Below are 19,393 nucleotides of genomic sequence, written 5' to 3' on the forward strand. Positions count from 1 at the left end.
TCTTCCTTGGCACAGCAGCCACTTCTAGCCAAGCAGTGCTCTTAAGTTTAAACTTATTTTCAGCTGATGCAGTTTCTTTGCCACTCAGAAGAAAAAGTGAAAATAGCTTTTAGTTTTGTTTGTGTTGAGTTTGTACAAACACAGCTATTTCTCTCTCTTCTCCCTTCTCTCAAACAATTTCTCTTACCCACAGCTGTGATTATGTAGCTTTGTTACACAGTATTAATCATTATTAATTGTAAAATATTAAAATCAGACTTGCAGGTTAACAGATCCATCATAAACTTTGTGAAATCAAATCAATTCAGGAAGCAAACATTTTGATGTTGCACATTGCTAATACTGAGTGAAAAGTTTCCAGTTTTTTCCTGTGGACCCCCTGCACTGTCTCTGAGGACCCAAGGTTAAGAACCACTGCTCTGGATTAAAGAGCATCATTTTATTACTCTCTCTCTCCCTCTTGTGGTCACAGAGTGTAGTGCAGTCTGTCTGCTACAGATTCTCATATCATAAGAGACTCAGCTGTCTCAATTTACTGTGAATATTTAAAAAGTAAAGAACATGAAAATTCCTCTAAAATATTGTCACAAAGACGGCCGGAGTGGGTGGCGTCAGACCAGATCCAGGAAATAAAACAACAGAGACTTGGAGTTTTGGTGAAGCTGAGCGCGTGATCGCGCTCAGCATTTAATAATTAACACAGAACAGAAAATAAAAGGTTTGAACACAAAACAGGACACGGCACTTGAGGCCAAAATAAATAGACGAACAAAAACTGACTAAAACAGTAAACAGACAGCCAAACGGTGAGTGAAGCAAAACAAACGTTTCTTTCTTTCTTTCTTTCTTACTTTCTTTCTCCTCTCTCTCTCTCTCCCGTTCTCCACTCACGAACACCCAACCTCGAGTGAATGAAACGTGCATCTATATATACTGTTGTGCTGGGATTCAATTACTAATTAATTATTCACTTGAATCCCAGCACGTGAATTAATTATGTGCAACCTCGTGCTCACATATTATATACTTTAAATGCACGTGAAGTGATGTGCAATCCCATGCCTAAATACAATTATACATTTTTAAATACACGTGAAACACAGACCCGTTTATATCCCGTGTACCAATCTCTATACACCAACATTAACACACGCAACATACACCATATAACACACACATGCACACAGGGGCGGGGCACATTGCCACAAATATGTATTGAATTCAGTGTTTTAATTTGCTGAAACAGCCCTCTGTTTTTCTTTTATCTAGATTAACCCTTTGCGGTCCATTTATTAATCGCGCGTCAGGCACGCCAGGAATAATTAATTTTCACACGCGCAGTTAATTTTATACGCGCTGTTTAAAAGTATTTTTTTTCACAGTCAAACGGGTTTAAATGGCCCTGCATATCAACAAAGCACACACTAGGCATCTCCAGCCCCTCCCCAGCCTTTTGTTTGCTATAGCGTTCAGCTGTGTAAGAAATAAATAATAATAATAATAATAGTCGTACATACCGATCGATCATCTCCAGATCACTCGTTTTATCACCAAACTCCTCAATAATGCGATCAAAGTCATTATTTTATTACTATAACATCTGAAAAAAGCTCTGCAAATGTCCATGATAGTCTCAGTGCGCTGACGCACTTAGCCAGCTTGTTTATTATGGACGCCCATTATCTGATACCTGATACCATGTATGACTATTCATGAAATACGCCTTTTTTTTTTTTTTTTTTTTTCCGACTTGTCTCGGCTCCTGTCGCTACCACTCGGCAATTGAATGGTTTTCTCGGCTTTTTCCGGAGAAAAAACGACTAAACACCCGTTTATTGCGTTGCTATAATGATGTCGGACCCAGTCCGACAAAGGACCTGTGAGGAATAATTGCAATGTCGGACCCAGTCCGACAATGGACCGCAAAGGGTTAAAGCTGGAAAATGCTTCCAGTACCTGCAGCAGAAAGAATGCGTGCATATCATGCAAGGATGTGAGAAGAGAAAAGAGTAGGGATGAAACAGAGGAACAGAGAGCAGCAGAAAGCATGCAAGTGGAGTATAGGGAGGAAGAAAAGGGAAGCAGAAAAGAGCAAAGAAACAATGAGAAAGTATAGGAGAAATCTTTCAAAATGACATGAACCAGAACCACAACTTAATGAGAATCATTTGACAAACTCACCGTGAAAAGTTCTCTTTTCAGCTCAGTCACTAGGGAAGGCAGTAAGTGGAGTAAACCGGGCACTTCCAAAGAGCCCCAGGAAGAAAAGTGTCGTGGTAAAGAAACTGGCAACTCAATTTGGTTTGGCTCTGGTAGATAAGCACGCTTCCACACAAAGAGCTGAAGTTAGTGAAACAGAATGTCAGGTTTGTGCATTCTATGAGATTGATTGTGTGTCCCGTCAGCTGCCTGGATGAAAAGACTGCATCACTATCAGAAGAGAGGATGCACAAAAAAAAGAATGCACAAAAAAGTGCTCCTGATGACGGTTCTTGAAGCTCACCGCCTCTTCAAGAATGAATATCCTGATGCAAAAATCAGAACATCAAAAAAAGTCTGCAGCATTGCGCCCTGTGCACGTGCAACCTGTCTGTCTGTCGTTACCATGACAACACAGAGATGCTACTAGATGGTTTGAAAAAGGTTTGCCAAAATATCCCCAATGGAAATCTCCTGGTCATTGGGTCACTTTGCAACTGGCAGATGAAATGCTGCCTTGGCCAGTGTGACACATGCCAAGACCTTGCTAGTTCTATCAATCAGGTAATACAAGGCAATGATAATGAAGATACAATTGTACACTACTACCAATAGATGGCTAACAATAAAAAGGAACTGCTTGAGTCAACATTACACGATGCCAAGGAGGAGTTCAAACCCAGCGCACCATTCTGCGGAGCCACAGTTTTATTGCCAAGGTGCAACTTCACCAAATCAAGACACTGAAGATGAATTGAAATGAATGTGAAGCTATACTTCAGGAAGATTTCTCACACTTCCCTATAAAGCAGCAAGCTGAAATAATGTGAGCTCCCTGGATCACAGAAGGAGTGCCTCTGTTTCCAGCAGTTCTCACAGCTCAGTCTGTTAGTACTTCTTATGTTGTGCTCAGTGATGAACGGCAACATGACACATTTGCAGTTGTTTGCTACAATCGGGCTATTCTTGATGAAGCCTCAACTTCAGCCAACATCTCTAACTTGCACATCTTTTCTGATGGTGCTGCGAGCCAATTTAAAAACAGATTCATCTTGTCCACCCTTACCATGCCGAGCAATGTACACTGTAGCCTTCATCGAGTTGATTGGAGCTTTTTTGCCACAGCACACGGCAAAGGGCCAGTTGCTGGAGTTGCAGGTAAAGTAAAGTGTGCAGTTTGGAGGTGCATTCTGCAAAAGCATGCTGTTGTCAACACAGCAGAAGAATTTGCTAAGGTGGCAAAAGAAGCATGCCCAAATGTGAGCATCATTTATATTACAAAGCATGTGGTAAAGAAGGCACTATTTCATCTCTTTTTCTCTGTCTCTCCCCCCTCTCCCTGCTCCTCCTACCCCCACTGTCACCTCTCGCCGTAACCTCCGCTCTCTCTCCCCCTCTGTCCTTGCATCCACTGCTCTCTCTCACCTCCCTCCTATCGACTCCTTTTCACAACTCTCCGTAGACTCTGCTACCTCCACCCTCTTCTCCTCACTCACCTCCTCCCTCGACTCCCTCTGTCCCCTCACCTCCCGACCCGCTCGCCCCTCCCCTCCCCATCCCTGGCTCTCCTCTGTGCTCCGCTCGGCAAGAATCACACTGCGATCTGCTGAAAAGAAATGGAAGAGAACCAAACTCCCTGCTGCCCTAGACCTTTACCGCACTCTTCTCTCCTCCTTCTCCTCTACTCTCTCCTCTGCTAAATGTGCTTATTTCCAATCTGTAATCCAAGCCTCCACTAACAACCCACGTAAACTATTCTCTACCTTCTCCTCCCTCCTAAACCCTCCCCCCCTCCTCCTCCCTCCTCTATCTCCCCTGACGACTTTGCCTCCTTCTTCTCTTCTAAAATCTCAGATATCCGCAAACTCTTTAACACCTCTCCCTCCCCCGCACCCCCTCCTGCTCCAACCCCTACACCCACTACATCCCCTACTAACTCGCCCTCCCTCTCCACCTTCTTGCCCCTCTCAGACTCTGACCTCTCCTCCCTGCTCCAGGGTCACAAACCCACCACGTGTGCCTTGGACCCCCTCCCCACTCACCTCTTTCAAGCTGCTGCTCCTGCTCTACTCCCCTTCATCTCCTCCCTCCTCAACACCTCTCTACTTTCTGGCATCTTCCCCTCTGCCTTCAAAAAAGCCTCGATCACTCCCCTCCTCAAAAAACCTACCCTCGACCCCACCTCCCTCCAGAGCTACCGTCCTGTCTCCCTCCTACCCTTCCTCTCCAAAACCCTCGAGCGGACTGTACACCGCCAGCTCTCTGCTTTCCTGTCCAACCACTCTCTGCTTGACCCTCTCCAATCTGGCTTCCGCTCTGCTCACTCCACTGAAACCGCCCTTCTCTCTGTCACCAACTCACTTAAGTGTGCCCGAGCTGCCTCTCTCTCCTCTGTCCTAATTCTCCTCGACCTCTCTGCTGCCTTTGACACTGTTGATCACTCTATTCTACTATCATCTCTTGCTGACCTGGGGATCTCTGGCACTGCTCTGGCCTGGTTCTCCTCCTACCTCTCCAACCGCACTTACCAGGTAACCTGGCGTGGAGCAACCTCCACACCTCACCCTCTCTTGACTGGAGTCCCCCAAGGGTCAGTCTTGGGTCCTCTCCTGTTCTCTCTCTACACCCGCTCCCTGGGCCCCCTCATCGCATCCTATGGTTTCTCATACCATTTCTATGCTGATGATGCTCAGATTTTCCTCTCCTTCCCCACCTCTGACTCCACCATCTCCTCCCGTATCTCTACCTGTCTGTCTGCTATTTCCTCCTGGATGCACTCGCATCACCTCAAACTCAACCTCTCTAAATCTGACCTCCTTTTCTTTCCCTCCTCCTCCCCCTCCTCTGATCTCTCTATCTCTGTTCCTCTGGAATCTACCACACTCTCTCCCTCTTCCTCAGCTAAAAACCTTGGAGTCACCCTGGACCCCTGCCTCTCTTATTCCCAGCACATCTCCACTCTGGCACGCACTTGCAGATTCTTCCTGAGCAACATCCGAAGAATCCGACCCTTCCTCACCAACTATGCTACCCAGCTCCTGGTCCAGGCCCTGGTACTCTCCCGCCTAGACTACTGCAACTCCCTCCTGGCTGGCCTCCCTGCGTCCGCCACCCGTCCGCTCCAGCTCATCCAGAACTCTGCTGCTCGCCTGGTGTTCTCTCTACCTCGCTTCGCCCACGCTACTCCACTACTCCGCTCGCTCCACTGGCTCCCGATCACCGCTCGCATCCAGTTCAAGACTCTTGTACTAGCCTACAGATGCCTTGATCAGACTGCACCCAGCTACCTCCAGACCCTCATCTCTCCCTACACCCCCACTCGATCTCTCCGCTCCGCCTGCACTAGAAGACTGGCTCTACCTCCGCTACGCTCCCCTGCCTCCCGAGCCCGCTCCTTCTCCACCCTTGCTCCGCAGTGGTGGAACGACCTTCCTACAGATGTCAGGACTGCCCAGTCCCTGACCACATTCCGGCGCCTCCTTAAGACTCACCTCTTCAAACAGCACCTGTAGAACTCCTCTGTTGTATCCTGGGACACTATCACCCTTCATTTAAATATGCTTTATTTTGCTCTTATCTGCCCCCTATTTTACTGCATTTAATCCTGTACCTCAGAATATTGTAATCTCCCAAGTGTTTAATCTGTAGTATTTTGTACTTAATCATATCCTGATGTAACTATCACTACTTAATCATATCCTGATGTAACTTTCACTATTATCTGCTGTATTATTGAATTGTGGTTTGTCACACTTGAGAATTATTGTATTTCTTGTTCTTATTGTATGACTTATATTGTAACACTTGAATGTATTTGTATTTGCTTGCGATTGTAAGTCGCCCTGGATAAGGGCGTCTGCTAAGAAATAAATAATAATAATAATAATGAATAGGCAAACAGGTGGGAACAAAACTGTCCAAAGAAAACCCCAAACACGCCCAGCATTCACTATGCTAGAACGCTTAGCAACACTGAACTTGAGCTCAGTACAGTAGGTCCATTTGTGGAAGAAATTCAGCCTGACTGGAAAGTGGTCAGTGTGTTTGGCATTGTGGATCAAGCAACAGCTATGGCAAAGTATCCATTCAAAACCATTGAATTGTCAGTGTCAGTGACTGCCAGGGGTGGAATCAAGGGGAAAGGAATCCCTAGTGTGGAGATAATACTGTCAGTGTGTTTCCCAGCATGCATCACTGTGAGCAGCTCCTTCCTCCAGACACAGACCACACTGTAGTGTTTAGATGACTGGGTGTGAGGTGTGTTAACAATGGGAGAACTGGGCTGACTGGGGAGGTAACTGCTGCCTATTTCAATTGTCTTTTGCTGTATTATTATTACATTATGGACAGCAGTGGTGCTCTGGCTCCCTCGTGTGGTCAGTATTAATATCTGCACTGTGTCTCTCGGAGGTCAAATTAATGAGTGCACTTTATTCACTTGAACACAGAGCAGCTCCTGTGTTAGCTGTCACTGAATCTCTTTATTCCATGATTTGCTGTATTGAGCTGGAGGCTCAGAGAGTGTTTCCTCTTTCCTATCAGCTGTGTGTTTTGTGTTTAAACCTCAGAGCACTCTGGATATTTACTGACACCCTCCTCCCCTTTCCCAACTTGCTTTTTGCTCTTTCTTTTTGCATTAGGACACTATAGAGTCCTTTTATGTAACTGTAACACCCGCTAGGCAGGGCTTACGCAGAATTGAAATACATAATCACATTTGGAGTCGGTCTACGCCAGATTAGTGTGTAAGACACTGGACAAATAAAACAGTTACAGGTTATTTTATTCTGAAAGCAAATCAAGGATGGGATCAGAAACACGGCCTCTTCCAATTAAAAAAGAATCTTTTATTTTATTGCAGATAAAAAGAAATGGAATGTTAGCAGCAGATTAATACACAGCAGGAAACGTTCAGCACCAGAAGCACACTAAAGTGCGCGGTGCAATAAATACCTGTGAAAAATGATTGATTTAACATTGCAATCATTACAAATAAATACAAATATAAAGAACGACCGCTCTGAAAACAACACACAACACAAAACACAGCAGTGCGCGCAGGCAGGGGATGTGGGAGAGCTGCATGCATCATTTTCTGCTGCAGATCAATCTGTAACCCCATTCAACATCATCTCCTGCTTTACCAGACAAGGAGCAGACAAAAGCCTCACAAGACTTGACTAGCTCCTTGCTTACAGTATATCACTCTGTTACCCCAGTCTGCTCGTTGACTGACAATGTCCTGTATGGTTGACAATGAAGTCAGAATGGTTTCTTACTCTTTCAATGCGATGCATTAGTTGTATCAGCCTGTGAAAGCATGCATTCCACACAGAGCTTCAGACTGATAGAGCCAAGTCCTTGCACATACAGCAGCTTCCACAGCTAAACATCTGGGTGTGTTCCTGTCAATGCTACACTTTATAGCAGGAAAACAAAACTGGTTAATTCACCATTGTGATATTTCAAACATTCTACATCTATTTAAAAACAGAGACCAACACTTCAAACAACAGACGTGTTTCGACTTCAAAGAGTCGTCCTCAGTGATTAAAAGAAACAAAGCAAACCCAGCTCTTAATATCGTTATTACCAATTAGTGAACATGATTAAACACAGGTTTGTTAAGCAGACAATTCATTATCACAGACATACACTTCATCAAGTAAAGTTTTCAATCAGATATCCCAACATCAATGATTGGCAAATAAGTTACAATTTGTAACCCAAACAAACCTTAATAGTTATTAATCAATTGATGAAGATGATTAGATACAGGGATTGTTAAACAGCCAGCTCATTACCACAAACATACACTTAATGAAGTGAAATTTACAATGAATTATCTAACCATCAACGATCTGCAAATTGAAACAAGAAACAAACCCCACCCTTAATATAGTTCTTTAAATTGCACAATGGTGAATTAACAATGTGTTTGTGTGCGTACTCCATGTTTTCACACTATCAACACTTTTCTGAGCATCAACGCACCAAATACAAATGAATGAAATGCTTGAACTTTCAGCGTGAGGTTTAAATTTTGTAGCATTACTGATACACTTTATAGAAATAGATTTTTATTCATATTTATTTCACTATATTTATTTATTTTATAGTTTCAATTAGAAAATATTAAACTGCTTTGAAGACATGTAAAGAAATAAAAACAAATCTTGTATATTAATATTGAAATATGTTAATCTGTGTTTTAAACCTTAGATTGCATTAAAACTTGTAATGCAATAGAAATATGTTGGATTGTAATATGCTATGTATGTATGTATGTATGTATGTATGTATGTATATATTTATTTATTTCCTTTAAGAGGAGTAAAGTGTCTGATGTAGTTTATTTTCAGTTTGTATTTAAGTATCAGAAAATTAACAATGTTCACCTTTAACTTTTCCTTACTGTAGATAAATCAATAATTATATTTTCATTTTCATTTGAAACTATATTAGTAAATATAAATCCAATGACAGCCCTTCAGCCTCTGCAATGTATTAGAATACATGAATAATCAAGATATTTACTAGATTGATCTTGTCTTTTATTTTGAACCCTTGTTATTGAGCTCAGAGTGTTTGTGTGCAGTTGAGCTCCTCCACAGGCCGTGTCCCGTTTCATTGCCTTCACCCTCAGCACCTGCAGTAGGTCCCAGCTGCAGCAGTGCAGTCACTGTGCAGTCCTGCTGAGGAGGTTTTTGTACGGGTGTGTAGCACTGTGTGAACACATCTTTACTGTTGAGGTAATGGTAACTCTGACAGTAGTAATCTCCTGCATCTTCAGCCTGGACTCCACTGATGGTCAGAGTGAAGTCAGTCCCAGATCCACTGCCACTGAAACGAGTTGGGATCCCAGACTGAAGGGTACTGGCAGCATAGATCAGGAGTTTGGGAGCTTCTCCAGGTTTCTGTTGGTACCAGGCTAGTTCGTTGTTATTGTACACAGCGCTGCTGACTTTACAGCTCAGAACGACTGTGTCTCCTGGGAGAACAGATTTCACTGCTGGAGTCTGAGTCACAGTATACTGTCCACTGGATTCTGAAAATAATAAAATAGAAAATTAAAGTAAATGATTGATTAAATGATTAAATCACATTCAATTTCAAGCCTTTTTTCAGTTTGCCTGTTTTACTTTTAATACTTATAAATTAAGAATTGTCCCGCAAATAGATTTTTTTTTAAAAGTGTTTTTCTAAATGATTCTTACCCTGAGTGCAGATGACAAGTGCCCAGATGAAGATGCTGATAAAAGTCATTGTTGTTGTGGATTCTGTTGCCATGAAGGGCAGCTCTCAATCATGAAGTGTTAAACTCACAGGGCTATAAACACTCCCAGAGCACTGAAGCATGTGCTGTCAATGCAAAGTGTCTTTTCTATGCAAATTGTCTTCCTTGGCACAGCAGCCACTTCTAGCCAAGCAGTGCTCTTAAGTTTAAACTTATTTTCAGCTGATGCAGTTTCTTTGCCGTTTAGAAGAAACACTGAAAAAAAATTTATCTAGCAAACAAAACGAAAAAAAATAGCTTATAGTTTTCTTTGTGTTGAGTTTGTACAAACACAGCTATTTCTCTCTCTTCTCCCTTCTCTCAAACAATTCATCTTAGCCACAGCTGATAATATGTAGCTTTGTTACACAGTATAAATAATTATTAATTGTAAAATATTAAAATCAGACCTGCAGGTTAACAGATCTATCATAAACTTTGTGAAATGAAATTCATTCAGGAAGCAAACATTTTGATTTTGCACATTGCTAATGCTGAGTGAAAAGTTTCCAGTTTTTTTCCTGTGGACCCCTGGACTGTCTCTGAGGACCCCAGGTTAAGAACCACTGCTCTGGATTAAAGAGCATCATTTTATTACTCTCTCTCTCTCCCTCTTGTGGTCACAGAGTGTAGTGCAGTAGAGGCTGAGCTGTCTCAACTTCCTGTGAATATTTAAAAAAGTAAAGAATATGAAAAATTCCTCTAAAAGATGTATTGAATTCAGTGTTTTAATTGGCTGAAACAGCCCTCCTTTTTTCTTTTATCTAGATTAAAGTTGGAAAATGCTTCCAGTACCTGCAGAAAGAAAGAATGCGTGCATATCATGCAAGGATGTGAGATGAGAAAAGAGTAGGGATGAAACAGAGGAACAGAGAGCAGCAGAAAGCATGCAAGTGGAGTATAGGGAGGAAGAAAAGGGAAGCAGAAAAGAGCAAAGAAACAATGAGAAAGTATAGGAGAAATCTTTCAAAATGACATGAACCAGAACCACAACTTAATGAGAATCATTTGACAAACTCACTGTGAAAAGTTCTCTTTTCAGCTCAGTCACTAGGGAAGGCAGTAAGTGGAGTAAACCGGGCACTTCCAAAGAGCCCCAGGAAGAAAAGTGTCGTGGTAAAGAAACTGGCAACTCAATTTGGTTTGGCTCTGGTAGATAAGCACGCTTCCACACAAAGAGCTGAAGTTAGTGAAACAGAATGTCAGGTTTGTGCATTCTATGAGATTGATTGTGTGTCCCGTCAGCTGCCTGGATGAAAAGACTGCATCACTATCAGAAGAGAGGATGCACAAAAAAAAGAATGCACAAAAAAGTGCTCCTGATGACGGTTCTTGAAGCTCACCGCCTCTTCAAGAATGAATATCCTGATGCAAAAATCAGAACATCAAAAAAAGTCTGCAGCATTGCGCCCTGTGCATGTTCAACCTGTCTGTCTGTCGTTACCATGAGAACACAGAGATGCTACTAGATGGTTTGAAAAAGGTTTGCCAAAATATCCCCAATGGAAATCTCCTCGTCAATGGGTCACTTTGCAACTGGCAGATGAAATGCTGCCTTGGCCAGTGTGACACATGCCAAAGCCTTGCTAGTTTTATCAATCAGGTAATACAAGGCAATGATAATGAAGATACAATTGAACACTACTACCAATAGATGGCTAACAATAAAAAGGAACTGCTTGAGTCAACATTACACGATGCCAAAGAGGAGCTCAAACCCAGCGCACCATTCTGCGGAGCCACAATTTTATTGCCAAGGTGCAACTTCACCAAATCAAGACACTGAAGATGAACTGAAATCAATGTGAAGCTATACTTCAGGAAGATTTCTCAGAACACTTCCCTATAAAGCAGCAAGCTGAAATAATGTGAGCTCCCTGGATAACAGAAGGCACTTTACAGAGCATTTAAAAGGGACCAAAAACAAAGTACACAGAAAGAGTACTTGGAACTGCAAACACAAGTCAAAAAGGAAGTTAGAAAAGCCAAGAGAGAGATAGAAATCAATATTGCTAAGGGGGCTAAAACCAATTCCAAAATATTTTTCCAATATTATAACAGCAAGAGAACATTCAAAGAGGAGGTTAACTGTCTAAGAGACATAAATGGCAAAATCATAGATGAAGAAAAAAATAGCAAATATATTAAATGATTACTTTTCACAGGTTTTTACAAAGGAGGACACAAACAACATGCTCCACATGTCATCCAATTTTAAATAACTTTAGCATAACAGAGGCAGAAGTGTTAAAGGGACTAGGAGCTCTTAAAATAAACAAATCCGCTGGGCCAGATGAGATCCTCCCAATAGTACTCAAAGAAATGAAAGAAGTTATTTACAAACCACTAACCAAGATCATGCAACAGTCTCTGGACACAGGGGTTGTACTGGAAGACTGGAGAATTACACATGTAATACCGATCCACAAAAAGGGAGACAAAACCGAACCAGGTAACTACAGACCAATAAGCCTGACTTCTATTATATGGAAACTTATGGAAACTATAATAAGATTCAAAATGGAAAATTACCTATATGGTAACAGTATCCTGGGAGACAGCCAGCATGGTTTTAGGAAAGGGAGACCATGTCTAACTAACCTACTTGACTTTTTTGAGGATGCAACATTGAAAATGGATAACTGCAAAGCATACGACATGGTCTATTTAGATTTCCAGAAAGCTTTTGACAAAGTCCCGCATAAAAGATTAATTCTCAAACTGAACGCAGTAGGGATTCAAGGAACTGCATGCACATGGATTAGGGAGTGGTTAACATGTAGAAAACAGAAAGTACTGATTAGAGGACAAACCTCAAAATGGAGTGAGGTAACCAGCGGTGTACTACAGGGATCAGTATTAGGTCCTCTGCTATTCCTAATCTACATTAATGATTTAGATTCTGGTATAGTAAGCAAACTCGTTAAATTTGCAGATGACACAAAAATAGGAGGAGTGGCAAACACTGTTGAAGCAGCAAAGGTCATTCAAAATTATCTAGACAGCATTCAGAATTGGGCAGACACATGGCAAATGACATTTAATAGAGAAGTGTAAAGTATTGCATGCGGGCAATAAAAATGTGCATTATAAATATCATATGGAAGATAGTGAAATTGGAAAAGGGAACTATGAAAGACCTAGGAGTTTATGTTGACTCAGAAATGTCTTCATCTAGACAATGTGGGGAAGCTATAAAAAAGGCTAACAAGATGCTTGGATATATTGTGAGAAGTTTTGAATTTAAATCAAGGGAAGTAATGTTAAAACTCTACAATGCATTAGTAAGACCTCACCTAGAATATGGTGTTCAGTTCTGGTCACCTCGTTACAAAAAGGATATTGCTGCTCTAGAAGGAGTGCAAAGAAGAGCAACCAGAATTATCCCAGGTTTAAAAGGCATGTCGTATGCAGACAGGCTAAAAGAAGTGAATCTATTCAGTCTTTAACAAAGAAGACTACGCGGCGATCTGATTCAAACATTCAAAATCCTAAAAGGTATAGACAGTGTCAACCCGGGGGACTTCTTTGACTTGAAAAAAAAAGGACCATGGGTCATAAATGGAGATTAGATAAAGAGGCATTCAGAACAGAAAATAGGAGGCATTTTTTTACACAGAGAATTGTGAGGGTCTGGAACCAACTCCCCAGTAATGTTGTTGAAGCTGACACCCTGGAATCCTTCAAGAAGCTGCTTGATGAGATTCTGGGATCAATAAGCTACTAACAACCAAACGAGCAAGATGGGCTGAATGGCCTCCTCTCGTTTGTAAACTTTCTTATGTCCTTATAAGTCAATATAATTATGCTTGAATGACAATAAGAGGACATCTTGTTTGAAGCCGAGTCAATGGGTGCCCCCCCACTCCCAAACATTTAGATTAATGTTATTTAGTATAATTACCTCATATACAGTGATGACCGAAACTGACTTTTTCCCCTTTCCTTTATCAAATTTAGTTTTTTCTTCAGTGAGCTGAATTACAGGTAGCATTCTGATATCTCCCTGAAAAGAAAAATGGGGCGGGGGTAATGACCTTTGTATAAGTAATTGCTTTGTACAGTGGCGGGGTGTGAAGGGGGAGACGGAGGAGGGTTGTTGTTCTTTTTGTTGGTTACCTTCGTGCGTTTCCAGCTGGCAAAGCCACAAGTCATTCACAAGAATACAATGTGTTTTGTGATCGTTTATTTCCTCACCTCTTTCTTGGATCCAATCAGTAACTCAGAGACCGTCCTAACCTGTTCAGCCCTTTTGCACAATGTTTCAAATCATGTACTTCCAAGGACCATTGCAAATTCACCCAGTACCTAATAGAAAAACACATGCACAAGTATGAAGTTGAAAAAAAATAAATAAATAAAAAATACCTCCAAAACAGGAATGTTGAACTAGAATTTATAAACCCAGGACCTATGATGTCAGATAACAGTTTTAGAAAAATAAAAATAAAAATGAATAAAAAATAAAGTAAAATAAATGTCACAAAATGAGTTTCTGTATATCATCATCATAATAACTGTACTTGAATTGGATTAAAGCAAATCGCAACCTTTAAACCAACATTCACAACCACAATTTGAATTTTATTTTAGTGATCAGTAATATTGACTGTTTGATGAGACTGTAGATGAAAATAATAATGCAGTTAACTGTAAGCAGGTGAATTGTAGTATGCCCTCCATAACTTTACAATAACATGAGTAAATAAACAAATACTTACAAATTTTCCCCATTCAAAACAAGGGTAAACTTCAACAATTGGTTTAATTCTTCCAGCTGGAAGAGTGGTCAGCCACAATCGACGATTGCCAAAGGTTTCTTTAAGAAGAATGTCTATGTGATTGTCATCAGGCTTATTTTTGTCAAATTCTTTTCTTAATTCTTCGACATGGCGGTTGTATTCTTCATCGGGCCGTTCTTCAGGCTTCTGTATGGTAGGTACCTGGGCTTTCTTTGCCATAATTGGTGCCGAACTGGAGTCAATGGGCAGATTTTTCCTTTTTAAAGACCACCTCATGTACCTCATCTTCTGACTGAGGCACTTAGAAAATAAGGACTACAAAACAACAAGAGGTGAAAACAATAATTGTGAATAAATACATCAAGTTTCAGAAAGAAATGGCAAGCTTCAATTCCCAATGTATTGTTTTGCATACTTGAATTCCATCTTACCCACGGTTCATTCCCTTCATGCTTAATGCATGGGTATTTGCTGTACAGCTTTTTTCAAATGGCCTTGTATTCAGAACTGTCACTTAGGCTGGGATAATTAGCCAGGTCATAATTAGATACTTCATCAACCATTTTATGCCATATCCCTCTTGAATTGCCAGCCAGAAGACTTCTATGCACCAGGTCAGAAAATGGAGGCAGAGGGGTTCTATCATCCACTGTTGAACATCCTGTAGAGTATAATAACAAATAATAATACAAAACAAAAATAAGTCTGAGGCTGACATTCATTGATAAAGAGTGCAATCTTAATAATGTGCAACAAAATTAAACTGATGAGCAACAAGAAAAAAATAAACATAAACAGGTACTGACTCCGATTTGCAAAAGATTCCATGTACGCTGCGGAGTCAAGGGATAGGATTTCATTTCAATTGATGTTATGCTCACTTGTTCTTCTGTGGGTATCTGTGGGATCCAACTCTCTCCTTCCATCAGTATTATCAAAGTTTCTGATTGCATCTCCAATAAGATTTCGTCATCCTCAATCTCAGTTCCGTCAGTTTCCAGGACCAGTATATGCCCCTTTTTTGGAAGGCCAAGTTTTTTTGTGAACCTAAAAAGGTTATCAATAATTGATCATTTAGATTTATACATAACAAAATAAGAAATGGCAAGAACAACAGACAGCCATTCAACCTATTTGACTTTTTCATTCTATTTTGAATCTTTTCAGCTGTTGTTAGATCCGTGCTCCATTTTGTGCCACCAGCCAATTCAACTACAGAATAATGAATCATCCCAACACTGCCTTAAAATTTCTATAAGAGACTGTAAAATATAAGTGGAATGTAGTTAATTACACCACCCGTCCACCCATTGCAACCATACAGAAATATTATAAAAGATTATTTGGAATTATAGAAAGTTATATCAGTAACATTTTATCTACTCACCTTTTTCAAGAACTTCTTTGAAGGATGTTCCGCTGACCATTTTTTTTTGTTTAGGCTGCCGATCCCACACTTTGAAGACACCCACGGTGGGCTTTGAGGTATAAAAAGAGTGAGGAACTAAGAGACTGGGAGCATGGAACTAGGAGATACCGGAATAGGAAAGAGGGAGAAGCCGAGGGAAGTAAACGAAAATAAAGAGGACGAGATTAGACAGCGAGTGGTTGGGGTTTTTTTTGTGCACGGACAGTGTCAGTTTTGTTTTGTTCCTTTTTTTCGGGGACTCACTCTGGGAGGACTGCGGAACTTGGTGATTGAATACATTTGAAAAGAGGTACTGACAAGAACCTTTGCGTTCGTGGTTTATGTCAGGATATCAGGATCTCTCCTGAGGCCTTCAGCTGAAGCGCAGCACCCTATGGAGAGGGCTGCCCAAACAGGCGTCTGGACAGGAGCCCTAAGAGGAGGTCTGGACCAGAGAGTGGATGACGTATGGTTAATTGAACAAATACACATTAAAATGCATCTAACGCTCAAAAATAAAACAATAATTCAAATAAACAAACTGTGCAAAAAAAGGAAAACCAATCCAATTAAAATTCAAAAATCATAAGTGATAATACTGAATAAAATAATATTCAACACATTCGTCACCCGTGACATTACCACCACTGCGATCTTGAAAATGTTTGTATGCCACAGAACTTAAGATCTGAAACGGAATGTTTGGCATCTACAAAATGTCTAGCGAGTGGTGGATGAATATATTTTCTCCTAATTGAACTTTTATGCTCCTCATTAATGCGCAATTGTAACTGTCTAGTAGTTTTACCATCATATTGCAAATGGCTAGGACAAGAAATCACATAAATGACATGAGTTGAAGCACAATCACTTGTAAGATACTGTACTCTTTTTTTCGTTGTATGGCTTGTACATTTTCTTAGTTTTAAATATACTATCACAGGCGGTACACTTACGATTTGGAAAAAATCCAGTAGATTTGTCCAGTACACCTAGATCTCTCGAACATCTAAACGAGTCAGCCCTTAATAAAGACCGTCCGTGTTCATTTCGGCGTTTATGACATTGTCTATACACAACAGCTCTTATGTAATCCTATTGGTATCGAATCGATCGCAATTAATGTGTTCCATGTTTCCAGTCAGTTTGATAATTTTAATACTGTATTACATTCTGAATATGAATAGAGCTGAATTATTCATTGTAGATAATACTTAGAATACCAGATACATATTTAGCATTAAAAAGCAATAGATGTGATTTATTTAACAGTCGTTCATTATTTTGTGTATCAGCCGCCACACAAAGCTGAGCGCAGTGCGGTATACTGTAATGATGCTCCAGTCAGTCTGTCCGGTCTGCACCTGAACCATGTTAAAAACACGAAGCCCCTAATAAGCTAATTTGTAAAAGTTAGTAAAGAATTGCACTGATATAACAAAGCTAAATTTGAACTCCTAGCTGGAGCAACGAGAGAGGGCGAGAGGGCGGGGCAGAGAAGGAGGGGGAGACGCTGCTAGGCAACTGGCTCGTGAACATTCCACTCAGCTGAGCAGAGACCGTTAGGATTTAAAAATGCGAACGTTCCGAGCGACGTTAGGCGCTTCGTTAAATTAACACACCATTGCTGGCATTTGAATGTAACCATATTTTAAATACTCAAATAGGACTGTATTAAAAAATATATATTATGTTTTTCAAAGTAATATGTTATGTGGAATATTAAAACAATCAAACTAAATAACACATGTTTGGACACAAAATATTTTTCTTCCTCATAACGTGTTAGAAAATGTAAACAGCAGTTGGAGAATGCCGAAGTCGATCATCCTAGCATGTTAAACGAGGGCATTTCTCCTGTAAGCTGCGTCTAGTAATAGATTGTTTATACTGTTCTCAATGGTCCGCATCCCAGCCTGAGACCACGATCCAGTGGTAGACGGAGATGTTTTTCAAAGTAATATGTTATTTAGAATATTAAAACAATCAAGTTAAATAACATGTTTGGACACAAAATATTTTTCAGTGACTTCAACAAGTAGTCTGTTTACAACAAAAATGAAATCTGTGTTACGAACGCTATTTTAGTCTGATTTAAAATGGAAATTAAAATGGTATTGAGTGCTGACAAGAGTTTGGTATCAGCTGTTGATTTCCTTGAAACACTCTTATAGTAAAATGAACACATTTATTCCTTATAAAAATAAGTAAAATTGAACTGTCGGAAGTGGGATTTGAACCCACACCTCCATTTGGAGACCAGAACACACAATTCTTTGGAAAGACAAAGTCCTTGAGTTTGGCACCTTAGACCACTTAGCCATTCTTACAATCTACGATTGTTATTGTAGAAAACCGCATTATTTATTTCAGCACACACTAGGGTTGTGTATCAAGGCCCGATTGGGTTTATTACGTACATACCAAGTGTTGCTCCATGAAAGATGTAATGACAAGTGTAAAAAAAGAAACGGATTGAAGCCAACCCAAAAAAGTAAGATTATTTCTTTCAATATCGTTATAGCTATAAACGATGCATGCTTTTTACAATAGCAATTGCTATTTGACAATGACCAATAAGTAATTTTGTTGCAATACTGTATACAATGTGAACATAATCAGACTTTGCTCCGTTGTCTCGAAGAAACATCTTCAATTTGTATTTAAAAAGGACGCCCAACGTGGGGCTCGAACCCACGACCCTGAGATTAAGAGTCTCATGCTCTACCAACTGAGCTAGCCGGGCTGACTGGTACTCGTTTCTTTCACTGTAACCAACTGAGCTATTAATTTGCCATCTTATTTGAGAAAATAGTGAATGACAGAACCAAAGATTCCAAATATAATCCACTGAACTGTAGCTTTATTATCATAATGAAAACAGATTACACATGACCACAGTTCTGTATCAAAATTAAGTCGTAAGTATATGGTTTCCATTGTAGCTATTTACACACACTGCTTTGTTGTCTCCCAGGGTGTTATCTAACAAAACGACATATGCTGTGCTGCCATAATGGATTACATAGACTTTCCTGCCCCGTCTTGCTTCCATCTTAGATGTGATCTCTGGTTCTGATGAGTTCTGCTCCCTCGATCACGTTGTGCAGCATCTCGCCTTGCTAATCACTCCCGTATGCTTTGGGGGCTTAACAGGTTGGTCTCTGTGGCGCAATCGGTTAGCGCGTTCGGCTGTTAACCGAAAGGTTGGTGGTTCAAGCCCACCCAGGGACGATGGTTTTTGCATTTCTTAATCACATTAGAAAATGGCACTCTGATACGCTGTTATTTCATCCAATTACGCTGAAGGATAAATGTGCTCTTTTTTTGTAGTTCAAAAGAATACAAAACAAATATCGTCTTGTTGTTTGCCGAAACCCGGGATCGAACCAGGGACCTTTAGATCTTCAGTCTAACGCTCTCCCAACTGAGCTATTTCGGCTTGACAAGACTGCTGTTTCGAGATAGCATTCAATCCAGTAAACCTGTAATGAGAAACGTTCAACAGCTCGGCAACACCATAATAGAATCCGATGCCTTTACAAATGCGTTTCGAAACTGTTAAGTTTTCTCCCAAATGCGGTTCTCAACAAATGTTTTTTTTTTTTGTATTCCTTCCAGAGTAAGTCCAAAAGGCAAACACTGGAACTGGCTGCCTGAAAGTGCAGCGCTTGAACTGCCTCACATTCATTGTATTCCCCTTGATGTCCTGGTAACTGTTGCCTTTTTTCCCACTGGTAAATCACTGATGCTGTCATGATAAGTTCA

At 40.6% G+C, this 19,393-nt stretch overlaps 3 non-coding genes and 1 gene segment (V, D, J or C); 1 reads left to right on the top strand and 3 right to left on the bottom strand.

Annotated features, from left to right (window-relative positions):
• Positions 1-8,041: 8,041 nt before the first annotated feature.
• LOC131703065 (Ig kappa chain V region K29-213-like) lies at positions 8,042-9,511 on the bottom strand. The segment is given in 3 exon segments: positions 8,042-8,060; positions 8,926-9,247; positions 9,417-9,511. Coding segments are annotated over 3 exon segments (414 nt in total).
• An 8,787-nt stretch (positions 9,512-18,298) lies between these two features.
• trnak-cuu (transfer RNA lysine (anticodon CUU)) lies at positions 18,299-18,371 on the bottom strand. Its single transcript has one exon. It is a non-coding gene; the product is annotated as a tRNA-Lys (tRNA).
• Positions 18,372-18,785: 414 nt separating this feature from the next.
• On the top strand, positions 18,786-18,859 carry trnan-guu (transfer RNA asparagine (anticodon GUU)). The gene has a single exon. It is a non-coding gene; the product is annotated as a tRNA-Asn (tRNA).
• A 135-nt stretch (positions 18,860-18,994) lies between these two features.
• trnaf-gaa (transfer RNA phenylalanine (anticodon GAA)) lies at positions 18,995-19,067 on the bottom strand. The gene has a single exon. It is a non-coding gene; the product is annotated as a tRNA-Phe (tRNA).
• Positions 19,068-19,393: the final 326 nt, after the last annotated feature.

This window comes from Acipenser ruthenus, chromosome 32 (assembly GCF_902713425.1).
Source record: "Acipenser ruthenus chromosome 32, fAciRut3.2 maternal haplotype, whole genome shotgun sequence".
Classification (NCBI taxonomy): domain Eukaryota; kingdom Metazoa; phylum Chordata; class Actinopteri; order Acipenseriformes; family Acipenseridae; genus Acipenser; species Acipenser ruthenus.